General features: G+C 37.9%; 1 protein-coding gene across 23 annotated transcripts in view; it reads right to left on the reverse strand.

Annotated features, from left to right (window-relative positions):
* Positions 1 to 13211, reverse strand: part of NRXN1 (neurexin 1) — a 1212452-nt gene that overhangs the window by 1076707 nt on the left and 122534 nt on the right. For 12 of the 23 annotated variants that reach the window (XM_034764357.1, XM_034764349.1, XM_034764345.1 and 9 more), the window contains one exon: positions 12534 to 12545. The exons of the other annotated variants lie outside the window; for them this stretch is intronic. In XM_034764357.1, coding sequence (XP_034620248.1) covers positions 12534 to 12545 — 12 coding nt within the window. The remainder of the gene's footprint in view (positions 1 to 12533; positions 12546 to 13211) is intronic. 23 annotated transcript variants of the gene reach the window in all.

Consider the following 13211-nt stretch of genomic DNA (forward strand, 5'->3'; position numbering starts at 1 on the left):
TGCTCCTTTATTTACCATATTGATAACAAAATGACCTTTGAAGTATGAAACACTGATGAATCAAATTGGCTGTCAGCAAAAAAAGGCCTTCCTTTATTGATATTGTAGACAACATTGTGCCTATTTCATTTTATTCCCTCACTTCCGACCTCACATACACTTAATACAGAAGGGTCTAGGGGGAAATTCTGATCACTGTTACCTGGGTGTAAGTCCATTGAAATCACAGGAGTTACTCCAGTTTGGCACATACTTCATTAATGGCATAATGTGGTCCTAGTACACCTCTATCCTAATATAACGCGGCCCAATATAATTCAGATATAATGTGGTAAAGCAGCGCTTGGGGGGGAGGGGGTTGCGCACTCCGGCGGATCAAAGCAAGTTCGATATAACACATTTTCACCTATAATGCAGTCAGATTTTTTGGCTCCTGAGGACAGTGTTATATTGGGGTAGAGGTGTATAATTCAAACAGTCATATTATGTGCTGAAATACACCATATGCAATACTTTTGACATCAATGGGATTTCAAAGGGTGTCAATAACTCAACTTTGAGACAAATTCTGTGCTTTTATTGCCTATAAAATAATTGGTTTTGATGAAGATTATGTAGATTAGCTTCTAGGAGTCTAAAATATGTATTTTTAGATTCTCTGATTCTGGCTCTTCTGACTCAGGAGAATACCAGCTAGGTGGAGATGTACAGGCACATCCCTGTATCACAAAGTGGGTAACTAGCATGATTTAGAAATATGCAAATTATTGTGGATAACACATTTAAAAGAAGAGAAAGACTGGACATACAGATTTTGTACGTGTCCTGAGACTGATTATATCAGTTATGCCTTTGGTTGTAATACTTGTATCACAGTCCAATAGGAACAGTAATTCTGAAAAACATGTTTCTTTAAAAGGGTTATCCATTTCAGGGACAACACAGTGCAGAATCCACCTATAAATAAAAAAATAAATAAAATAAAAAATAAAACCTCCAAACACCTATCTATCTGAGAACAATGAATAAAACTGAATAACATCATTTTTCTTTTTTTCTGGAAGAACAGATGATATGACACACTTGCTTAAATGATTTATGGCCTCAGACATGGCAGCCTTTTATTACTCCCACCCCCCACCACCCCGCATCTCCCAGAAGACTCCAGGTAGTGACAATTCTGAGGTATAAACTCATGAGGCCTAGCAGGTCTGGATGGTTTCCAGAACCTTTTGTGAGGTGTTTTTTTTTTTTTTCGTTTTGTTTTGTTTAAATGTGTTTATGCTATTAGAAATAAGAAGAGTTTTTCCTCTAGGACTGGGAACGAATCATAGGGATACAGGGTTTTATGATGACATTTCAGTGAATTGAGAACATAGCCTCTTTTTCCTCTATCTTTGGGGACTAGAATATCTGGTAGTGGGAAAAGATCTCTTACATATTTTTTTTAAATCTTCTACAGCTATGCAGAACATGTCCTGGAAGTCAAAGAAACTTTCCAATGCCCAGGTTTACTTTGAAATAATAATGCCCTCTCTCCTCCCCCAAAGACTGCACCCTTTAATACATTTTGTAATTCTGTTCTGAAGAGCAATTTTCTCACAAAGCTGCACATAGATATCACGGTTAAGATTCAATCCACGACAGAGAACTCCAGTGATGGAATGTCAAGTAAGAGGACCAAATTCAGCTCATAATTGAAGCAGGCTCAACTCCCATTGGAATTCATGGTCCCACAACAATGTAAGTTCACTACGTACAATGAAGTTACTCCAAGTTCACACCACTGTTAAGTAAAATCCACATGGGAGGGATGGGTTGAATTTAGTTCTGGCAGTGTTGGAGATTAGGTAGATTAAGTTAAATAGAGATGGGGGTGGATCTTGTACTCTCACACTTGTTTTATACTAGTCTGCAGTTTTACCCTTTGGCAGTAATTATCCAGGCACTTGTATGGAACTTTTGAGATACTACTTGAGCCATTTTCAGTGGAGATACATAGCCTTACCACTGGTCCAATGAAGGTGGAAATAAGTAAAGTATTTGTAAATGTAAATACTTGTGAGGTGATGATATATTAAGACAATGGGGGCCATTATCCCCCATTCCCTGCTCTGTCTGAGGAGTGTTCAGTGACTGCCCAGATGGATGAGATAAAAATGGCTTTTTGCCAGTCTTGGATACCCCTGATGTGAGGCTTGCCTCACCATAAATAGGCTACTCTAATCTATGACCAGTTGCCAGGAGACAAAGCAGTCAAAGATCATTAGGTTGTGAGGACATGCACCTATGGTGGGGCCCAAAGATTGCTAGGGTGGCCTCACTCTAACTGGAGATTCCTTCAATGTAGGAGAAACATGAGGGCTCGATGTTCACTGGATTGCCAGATGCACTGGCTGTCTGTCACAAGAAGCCAGAGCAGATCAGAGAATTGGGTCTAGGTATTTCTGTTTCTTAGGAGCAAAATCCTGAAAGGAAGAGGCAATACCTATAGAAGACTCTGTCAAATTCACCAGTGATGCAGGCAGTGCTGTAAATTAAATGTCAAATACATGATGATCAGAAAACTGGTATAAATGAGTGTCAATGGCAAAGTAATATAAAACATGACCCTGATTCCCCTCTTACTTATGGTGGTGTAAATCAAGGCAACTGCACTGAAATCAGAGTAGTTACATCAGCGTAAAGCTGGCTGTGGTGGGAGAAGAATCAAATAGGGCTGATACTCCACACTTTTCCACCATTTTCCCCATCATATGACTTTGCTGTCTTTAATGGAATAAATGAGCTCAAAAAGAGTTAGGCCAAATCTCTCTCTCTCGCTTTTCCCAATCTGTAGAAAAAATAGTTTGGTCATTTTTAGTGAGTGTGGAGAACTAAGGGTAGGTCTACACTTACCTCCGGGTCCAGCGGTAAGCAATCGATCTTCTGGGATCGATCCCGGAAGTGCTCGCCGTCGACGTTGGTACTCCAGCTCGGCGAGAGGAGTATGCAGCATCGACGGGAGAGCCTCCCTGCCGCATCTGGACCCGCGGTAAGTTCGAACTAAGATACTTCAAATTCAGCTACGTTATTAACGTAGCTGAATTTGCGTACCTTAGTTCAAAATGGGGGGTTAGTGTGGACCAGGCCTTAGAGGGAAACCTAAGTCAAATATGTGAGTTTTGCTTTTACTTCTGAATGTAGTGAAATTAGGAATTCTGAATGTAATGAGTTCCATAATCCTGTGAAGCTCCTGCAAAAGTTCTGTCTTCTGTGCTCATAAGCCTGCCTTGATTATTTCACCATTTCTTTGTTCCAGAGGAATACAGCTGTTGAGGGGATCATAGCAGTGGAAACAGAAGACATCTCAAATAGTTAGGGCTGATGTTGAGGTGGAAGGCTTTGATGTGAGGAGTGAGACCTTATTACTACACTCAGCACAACTAGGTATTTTAAAGGAAAGGAATTTGTTGCCAGTAAAAAACAAAACAAAAAAAACAAACAACCCCACCCCTTACCTACTGTTTTGTCTTTGGTGACTTATCATGCAAGCTCCATTCATCTTAAAAATCAGTGTAGTACAGCTACAGAGTATGTTATAAATGTTGCACACACCTATTTTTTTTAGAATAATCTGACCCTATCCACACTATTTAAATATATTTTTCTAATTTTGTTTAAGATCCATTCTACATGTAAGTATGTACTTGCAGAGCCTGGGCCCACATTCTGATTTCAGTCACACCAGTGTAAATTTAGGTTGGGATTTGCAAAATCACTCAACATGGCCTGCCTCTTTTGCCAGGAAAGACAATGGGACTTTCACCACTGATTTTAATGGCATCAGAATTAGGCCAATCCTGAGCATTTTTTAAAATCCCACCCCTAGAGCAACTACCTTGGTCCCAGTTCTCCTTTCAGTTCACTTAGTTTCACACCGGTTTAACTCCACTGAGCTGGATTCTGATTTCTTTAACATCAAAATGAATTGAATTTCAGCAGTATAAGTGAGATCAAAAATAAATCCACTGATTTCAGATGAGTTACATCTGGTTTACGCTAGTGTAATTGAGATCTGAATATGACCTCACATTTGTTGGCTTCAGTTCATCTTGCTGCTATAGTAGACCTAATGGGCCAGATTTAATCCTAGTGCTACTCTATTGAAGAGATTGCAGTTACATGAGGGATGCTTTTGGCTCAATATTTGTATCAAATGCTGGAAGAATAGGTTAAGTAAGCATGAAAAGCATATGCCAACAGAAAACCCTAAGATTGCTATCTTGTATCTGATGTACCTTCCAACTCTTTTTCTCCAACATAAATTACAAAAGTGAAGTATGCAATGATGAATAAAAAAACCTAGTTTTGCTGCTTTAAAATTCTTCTTTGTTGTCTAACTGCACAGAAAGGTTTTCATGCTCTCCATCCTGATAGTTTTTCTCTTTCCTGACTTCACTAAATCCCAATCTACTTTTTGGACTGGAATTCATATCTTCCTTCTTGAAAGAGCTTTGATGTGGTTTTGAGATACTGTATGCTTGGTCTGCTCAACTCACTCTGAAATATTTGTTATTTGTTCTTTCAAGAAGCTTAAATCTTGAATACATCCAACTTTTTCTGCAATGTTTTCTAGATCACACCCATAACTACCTTTTTTTCCAAATAAAAAAATATTTTGACTTGAAAACCCTAGCAGTCCCAGCCCGATCTTGTCTCCTTTCCAGGAATGGACCAGAATGAGACCTAGAATAAATATAGTGATGGCTGTGAATAAGATCAGGAAGCTTAGCAATAAGAGAAATATTGTATTTCAGTGGTGAAGAAGTGCTAGGATTGATGGTCTGTGTGTTGACTTTTCCCAGATTTTTTTTTTTAATTCTTTCTGTCTTCTGTTTAAACATTCCTAAATTGTCATCATATCCCTAAACTCTCTCATTCATGCTTCTGATCATGACTCCAATATTTTAAGTTCATGTTGTGGGTATCTGAGTCTCAAGACACAACTTCCAGTTCTGCTTCTGATAATGACTGATTTTTCCTTAGCCACATAATTTATCCAGAAACTTCTTAGAACTGTCATTTGATGCTACTGGTTTTCTCTTTATGGAACATTTATTGTTCATAACTCAGCAAAGATGCATCTTCAACTGCAACTTCAACTTCAACATTATAGACCTGCTAGTTCTCACTCATTTGAAACATGAGTCACTCATTTTGATTTAATGTAATGCAATTTTTATGTAGTTAAGTATCTCACTCTTGTGATGAAGTACTTTGGAATATATTTCAATGAGATATTTCAGGGAAAACTGGAGAGATTAGCTATAAGTCATGTGGATAGCAAGATAAATATTTACAGGAGAGAGAGTGTGAACACAAAAAGGTGTATGTGTGTGTGTGTGAGAGAGAGAGAGAGAAATTCACACACATAGACACAAATGTAATTTTCATAACGTTTAGAAATACCTGTCACTGTTTCATTATAGTCTCTCCATAACTGTGAATCTCTCTCATTGGAAACTGATACTTTGCAGATACTTCCCACTGAGGGACAGATAAAGACTTTGTTCCATTTTGGCATGTGTATGGAACGCACACATTTTCAGATGTTTTACATTAAGTTCCTTATTTTTTATTTATTTTTAAAGTTCATTAGTGTTAAATACTTTTAAGAAAATTAACTTAGAATGGTTTTAAAAGTTCCATGATGTTTAGGTCCTATTTATGTTTAAGCCTGTCAAAATATTTGTGTCCCATTACATGTTTAATAAATTTGATAAATTTTAAAACTTCAGTGATTTATTCTTTCCTGTAAATAGAAACAATCATGAAGTTCAGTAGTTGAGCATATCATAGTTTTTAATTGTTTACATTCTCAAACAATGAAAATCCCCTCTGTCTGAAACTCTTAAAGTAATGCATCTGCACTGAGTCCAGTAAATTTTAACAATAGTTTATCTTTCAACATACTTGGACAAGATAGTGTCACTAGCAGATTTAAGAAGTAGGCTTTCCAAGACCTACAGAAGGCTAACAATATCTTGGAAGTAAGAGGCCAAAACTTCTCTCTCTCTCTTTTGGAGGCAAAGGAAAAACTTAGGGAAACACATCCAGAGTGAAATCTTAGCTGACTTGAATGGCAAAACCTGCATTTACTTCACTGGGGCCAGGATTTCACACCCAAGTGTGTTGAACCTCATTAAAGGAAATGCAGGATAACCACACAGAGCAATATTCTAATACCCTTAATCATATTGGGTAGCAACTTATTCTACCAGTGAACCTCTGTCCCCACTAAAGCCAAACAGAGTTTTAGTATTGACTTCAACAGAGCCAAGATTTCAGCAACTGATTTCAGTGGAGATAACTGCAGTAAAATACTATTCAGCAGGAACAAAGTATCAATTTACCAATAGCAATTAATAGAATTCATACAATACTGACATTTATATGAGGACTTTTTTGAAGTATTTAAATTCTCCATGGTCTTTTTGCCCTCATGATTATTATAGTGTATTCTTGAATTGGCCTTATAAAATGGCCAAATTTTGCACTGACATACACCCAACAGAATCCTATTTACATTATACGGGTTGTGTATGGGATTGTTCAATGCAGAATTTAGTTGACATTATTTAGGAAATAGACACAAACATTAGACGCTCTGAAGTCCTTTCTCTGCATTTACATACATTGTGCCAGTCAAATCAAAAATCTGTAATCTAATAAAGTGTCAGCTGCACTATTAGGCTTTGTAGAAACAGCTATTGCTTAGCTAGATACCATATATTAGTTTCTTATGGACTTAAATGACTAATATGTAGGGCTGTCAAGCAATTAAAAAATAATCATGATTAAATCGTGATTAATCACAAGTTAATCGCGCTGTTAAACAATAATAGAATAGTACTTACATAAATATTTTTGGATGTTTTCCACATTTTCAAATATATTGATTTCAGTTACAACACAGAATACAAAATGTACAGTGCTCACTTTTATATTTATTTTTATTATAAATATTTGCACTGTAAAAATAAAATAAACAGTATTTTTCAATTCACTTAATACAAGTCGTGTACTGCAATATCGTTATCATGAAAGTTGAACTTACAAATGTAGAATTATGTACAAAAATAACTGCATTCAAAAATAAAACAATGTAAAACTTTAGGGCTTACAAATTCACTCAGTCTGTTTACATTTTCAGGAGATAATGCTGCCCATTTCTTGTTTACATCACTTGAAAGTGAGAACAGGTGTTTGCATGGCACTGTTATAGTCAGCCAACCGGGAGCCACTGGAGGTAAGTGCTGCCTGGTAGGAGGCCGAACCCCAGCCCCCAGCCCTGAGCCCCCTCCCAGAACTAGCACCCCATGCCCCCTCCTGCACTTTCACGATAAAGAGATTGCACTATGGTACTTGTACGAGGTGAATTGAAAAATATTATTTCTTTTGTTTATTATTTTTACAGTGCAAATATTTGTAATAAAATAATATTAAGTGAGTAGTGTACACTTCGTATTCTGGATTGTAACAGAAAACAATATATTTGAAAATGTAGAAAAACATCCAAAATATTTAATAAATTTCAATTGGTATTCTATTGTTTAACAGTGTGATTAAAATTGTGGTTAATCACATGAGTTAACTGTGATTAATCGACAGCCCTACTAATATACATGATTTAAAGCTGTATTCAACCAATAATCTAATAGAACAGCAGTAGGAACAAAGTATTTTATTCTAAATAAAATACACAGTGAAGAGTAGAATATTTACATAAAACAAAATATAGATGAGAAATCCATATTATAGGTTCTGAGAATAGTAATATTAATAAAAGGTCACAGAAGTCATTTATTTTGTTGTGGTAACTACACTGTAAATACCACTTTGTGACTCCTTTCAATAACTAAAAGTTATGACCATTTCATTCCTTGTGAAAAATAAAACATTAATTTATGTTCACAGGCAAAATAGCTTGTAGGAATATACAAAATAAGCCTTGATCAACTATGTATGCGGGAAGTCTCACCAAAAGGAGATAAGATGAAAGTTCAGAAAAAAAATGATAAAATAATCTATATAGACCAGTGGTCTCCAACCTTTTTATGTCCAAGAACACTTTTTGAATTTAAGGGCGTCCCAGGACCTACCCCGCCCCTTCCCCAAGGCCCCACCCCTTCCCCAAAGCCCCGCCTCACTCAATCCATTCCCCCCCTCTCTCCATCACTCATTCTCCTCCACCCTCACTCACTGGGCTAGGGGGTTGCGGTTTGGGAGAGGGTGCTGACTCTGGGTTGAGGCCGAGGGGTTTGCAGTGTGGGAGGGGTCTCTGGGCTGAGCCTGGGGCAAGGGGGTTGGGTGCAGGAGGGGGGTGAAGGGTGCAAGCTCTGGGAGGGAGTTTGGGTACAGGAGGGAGCTCTGGGCTGGGGCAGAGTGTTGAGGTACAGGAAGAGGTTTGTGTTGCTGGCTCCGGGATGGGGCTCAGGGCTGGGGTTTGGGGTGCAGCCTCCCACCAGGCAGCACTTACCTCCTGCAGCTCCCGGTCAGTGGCATAGCATGTGGCATAGACCCTCCCTGCCTATCCCGGACCCACGCCACTCCCAGAAGAGACCAACGTATCCCTGCGGCCCCAGGGGGTGAGGTGGAGGGCATATGGCTCCATGCACTGTCCCTCTCTGCAAGTACCAAGCCCACAGCTCCCATTGGCCAAAGCTTCCTATTCCCGACCAATGGGAGCTGCAGGGGCGATGTTTGCAGGCAGGAGCAGCACGCGGAGGGAGACCCCTGCCACCCCACCCCCGGGGCCATGCTGGCCACTTCTGGGAGCGGCGTGGGGTTTGGGCAGGCATGGAGCCTGCCTTAGCAGCAGCCAAGCTGCGCCGCCAGAGATCATGATCGACTGGGAGATCCTCTAGGATCAATCAGTCGATCGTAATTGACCGGTTGGTGACCACTGATCTAGACTATATTAGGATTTGTCACCAAAAACTGTAAATATTTTATGTTTCAAACCTAGTTGCTATCTTACCTTATATATATTAGTGTGTACCACATAATAATTCAGTTAGATAAATTTTAAATATACAAACACTTTTATACACTTTGGTTGTTCACAATGTATGAAATCCTAAAAAGAGCTGAGTGAACATCTGCAGTGCTCATTAAAGTAAATAAGCCAACACCAACTCTCTTCAATATGAGTTGCAAGTTCTCAGCTCCTGCTAGGTTTTGACACAGCATTTACAAAAAAAAAAAAAAAAAAAAAAAAAAGGAAGAAAGAAAGAAAGAAAAAAAGGAATCACAGATAATGTAAAACAGGGCCCTTGATCTGTGTGCAGTTCCTGGTGGTGTCAACCAGCTGTGTGAATGGATCAAGATATGTGGCCTTGAGTACTGACATTTACCTAATGCAGTGACCTCTGTCAAGGTTCTCCTTCTTTCTCTAAAGGACAGTGACTGCTTTGAGAATATTTATAATTTTGAAAAGAATAATGGTGGAGACTTTCAAAGCTGACTAGGGGACTTACCCACACTTTTCCAATTAATTTCAATGGGAGGTCTGTCGCTAAATCACCTAATCTGCTTTAAAAATCTTAACCACTGTGTTTCAATTTTTTAAAATCCATTTTGGGTCTGATCTTGCAGTCCCCTCTTGGGAGTTATGCTTATATAGGAGAGCAAAATTTGGGCCATTATCTCAGCTATTACTTGGTCAGTGTAAACACTTGGAAATCTTTATTTCTTCTTTTAAGGTGTTAATTTAAACTATTTTGATTTTGGTTTGCCCAGCCCCATACAATAAAACTAACTGAGTGTTTTAAGGTCTACAAGAAACACAGGTTAAAGTCCTAAAATGGTGGATAAATAGGCCTGAGCTTCCTCAATCAGGCTTCTTGGAGTGAAAATCTTTGCATAGTTTCTAAAAGATATATATTTTGCTTGCATTTCCAATTGACCTTTAAAGCAAAATATTTAATTAAAATATGAGAGGGCTGGGTCTTGATGTTAGCACAAAGAAGTCTGCAATCATTGCCAGTAGCTATCACTAATGTAAATGCAAATTAGAATGGGAAAGTTAAATAGGGCTAAGGAATTTCCCAATGAAAAGCCCCATCGAACTGTTAGGTTGAAGTTTGTTATACTGTAAGGCAGTGGTTCCCAAACTTGTTCCACCGCTTGTGCAGGGAAAGCCCCTGGTGGTCCGGGCCGGTTTGTTTACCTGCCGCTTCCGCAAGTTTGGCCAATCGCGGCTCCCACTGGCCGCAGTTCGCTGCTCCAGGCCAATGGGAGCTTTCTCTGCACAAGCGGCGGAATAAGTTTGGGAACCACTGCTGTAAGGTGTTGTGTCATAGCAGTTTTATACATCTGATGTTTCAAGGCCCAAATTTCAATTGGTGTAAATTAGTGTAGCTTCAACAAAAGTCAATTGAACTATGCCAATTTACCTCAGCTGACCCAATGTATACAGCTACTCACTACTGTATGTTAAAAATGTTTGAACATGCCTATTTCCCTTTTCTTGCATTTTTACCTAATATACTATACTTGGAGAACAAATGTTGGTGAAACTATCAAAACATAGATCAGTATAAATACTCCCACATAAACAGAATAAATATAATAAAAGACCAAAATGGCATAAGAATACTACAGTCAGGCAAATAATTACTAGGTTTGATGGCTCTGATATTTTAGTTATATCATAGTGCACATCTTTAGATATTAAATCTAGCTTTTCTCCATGCAACTTTTAACTTTACATTTTTTGTAAATATAATTTTAAAAAAATAATAGATATTTTGCCTAAATAGGTACAAGAACATCATGTTTTTTGTTTTTTCCCCCCCAGAAATCATCCATTATGATTTGCTAAATGTTCTACTTTCTGTATTAGCATGTCAGTTATGATTTATATGCATAATATATACATATATAGATATATATCACAACATTGTGGTGTTTGTTGCATGATGCATACTGTGTGCAGGGTAGTCTATGGAATGATTTTCTTAACAATACACCTCTACCCCGAAATAATGCTGTCCTCGGGAGCCAAAAAATCTTACCATGTTATAGGTGAAACCGCGTTATATTGAACTTGCTTTGATCCGCCAGAGCACGCAGCCCCGCCCCCCCCGGAACGCTGCTTTACCGCGTTATATCCGAATTCGTATTATATTTAGTCATGTTATATAGGGGTAGAGGTGTATGTTTCAAAGACCACATAAAACGCTCCAGTATTGTAAAACCTGTATTGTGATACAGATGATGTCCAAGGCAGCTACCATTTGCTGATCAAGGAAGCTAGAGTTACAAGGTAATTGGTACAAACTGTAATGCAAAGTATTAAGAACAGTTTCTTCTTCCATTGGTTTGAAACATTTCCTAAAACAACAAGATTCAAAGCTCCAGAACTCATATAACCCATTAAATATTAGGCCCCGTGTATAATCAGATGCACACTCTTTTCAAGCAGGCCGATGTGAAGAACTATAATGCACACCGTAGAACTAATGGTGCTAGAATTACATTTTTGTGTTACATGCACACTCTTTGTTCGAAGGCACACAAAGTGCAAACACATTCAACATGCTTCTGTGTTGTCTAGTTTGTACTGTAAAATACAACCAGAAAGCCAAAGCACAGGACGAATAGCAGGAACAGGCACTTCCTGACACATGCTCACCAAAATGAGTAAAACTATATTATAATGATCAATAAGAACAGATTTAGGGGCATTTAGTATGTGCAGGCTAATTTCTCAATATAAATAAAAAAATACATACTTGATGGTCTGAACTAGTACACTGGGAGCAGAAGCTGGTATTTCTTTAGAATATTAAAATTCTTGATGTTATTGCATATGTTCTACATCAGACTTACCAAGTGACGCAATGAAGTACAGTATACCTGGCTTGATTTGTTCTCATACCAAGAAAAAGAAGGGGGAAGAAAATCCAATAAAACCGTACTTTGCTCTGTTGTCTGCTCCTCCTCATCTCTCCATGTCCCATTCTCACTTCAGTATGTACAAAGCTAATATTGATAAGAAAAATCTTACAGATAAACAGGTGACCAGCTCATAGCGGGGACTTCTTGAAGTCAGTGCTATTCATGCTTAGACTTACATCAAGGTATGGATTGGCCCTGGACAGATTATCTCCACTGTGTCAGTGTTTGGCGACATTGTGCTTATGTCGGTCTAATAGTGTAGACTACTATTCACTGAGAACAGGAGCATTCATACCTCAAAAGATGACTGTTAATTCATCCTGACTATATACTATAATTTTAGGTTCATTTAGTGTGGCTATGTACAATTGCTTTAAATTTCTCGTAAATAAAAGACAAACTTCAAAAAGCAGGTCAAACTTTAAAAAAAAACACTATTTTTCCTTACCTTGATGTTCAGGAAATAATTTTGTAAAAATATACCTACCTCACATTATCAGTGCAAAAAGCTCTAAATACATTTGCATAACTCAGACATAATTTAAAGTATACAGATGGAATTTAAAAGAAAGAAAATCATGTAGTACCTTTACTTTTACCTATGGATTTGATGAAATGGTTCCATGAAGAAAGCATTTCCAGACAAAGAGAGAATAAAGAAGAGGAGAGAAACAACGTAAGAGTCATGAGTATATGTAAATGCAATAGTATCTGAACATGAAAAGAGAAAGCTTAAAGTAAGTGTTTATAGACAAATGGAGATGCAATCAGTGTCATATTGGGAATTTAGTTTATTTGTTCCAATCATGAACATGCAGAGGAACACAGAAGTAACCCATGCTTTTTTTAAAAAGTGTGACACAGAAGTGACAAACAATGGCTGAAGAGGAGAAAAACATTGATTTCATTATGTTGCAAAACTGTATTCTAAGCATTCCAGAAGCCAGGAGCAGGTGCTTTCTACAAGTTTCCAATCAGCCATGCATTAATGTAAATGGACTCTTCACTGGGTACAATATGACAAACTGAGTATCTTCTTTCAGAAGCTATCTGGTGAGTGCTCTTGTGCTTCTTTTGCCTTTAATAGAATCACCCATAATTGTATTTTCTGATAAATGCATGGAATTTTCTCAATACCTTCTTATCTCTCACTTTTTTCAGTTATTATATTGTGAGATTGGGGGGGGAGGGAGGGCACAGAAGGAACAAAGCTTAAGGAGCAAACAAATATATATAGAGATATATATATAAAATGAAAGAAGAAA

Source organism: Trachemys scripta, chromosome 3 (assembly GCF_013100865.1).
Source record: "Trachemys scripta elegans isolate TJP31775 chromosome 3, CAS_Tse_1.0, whole genome shotgun sequence".
Lineage (NCBI taxonomy): Eukaryota > Metazoa > Chordata > Testudines > Emydidae > Trachemys > Trachemys scripta.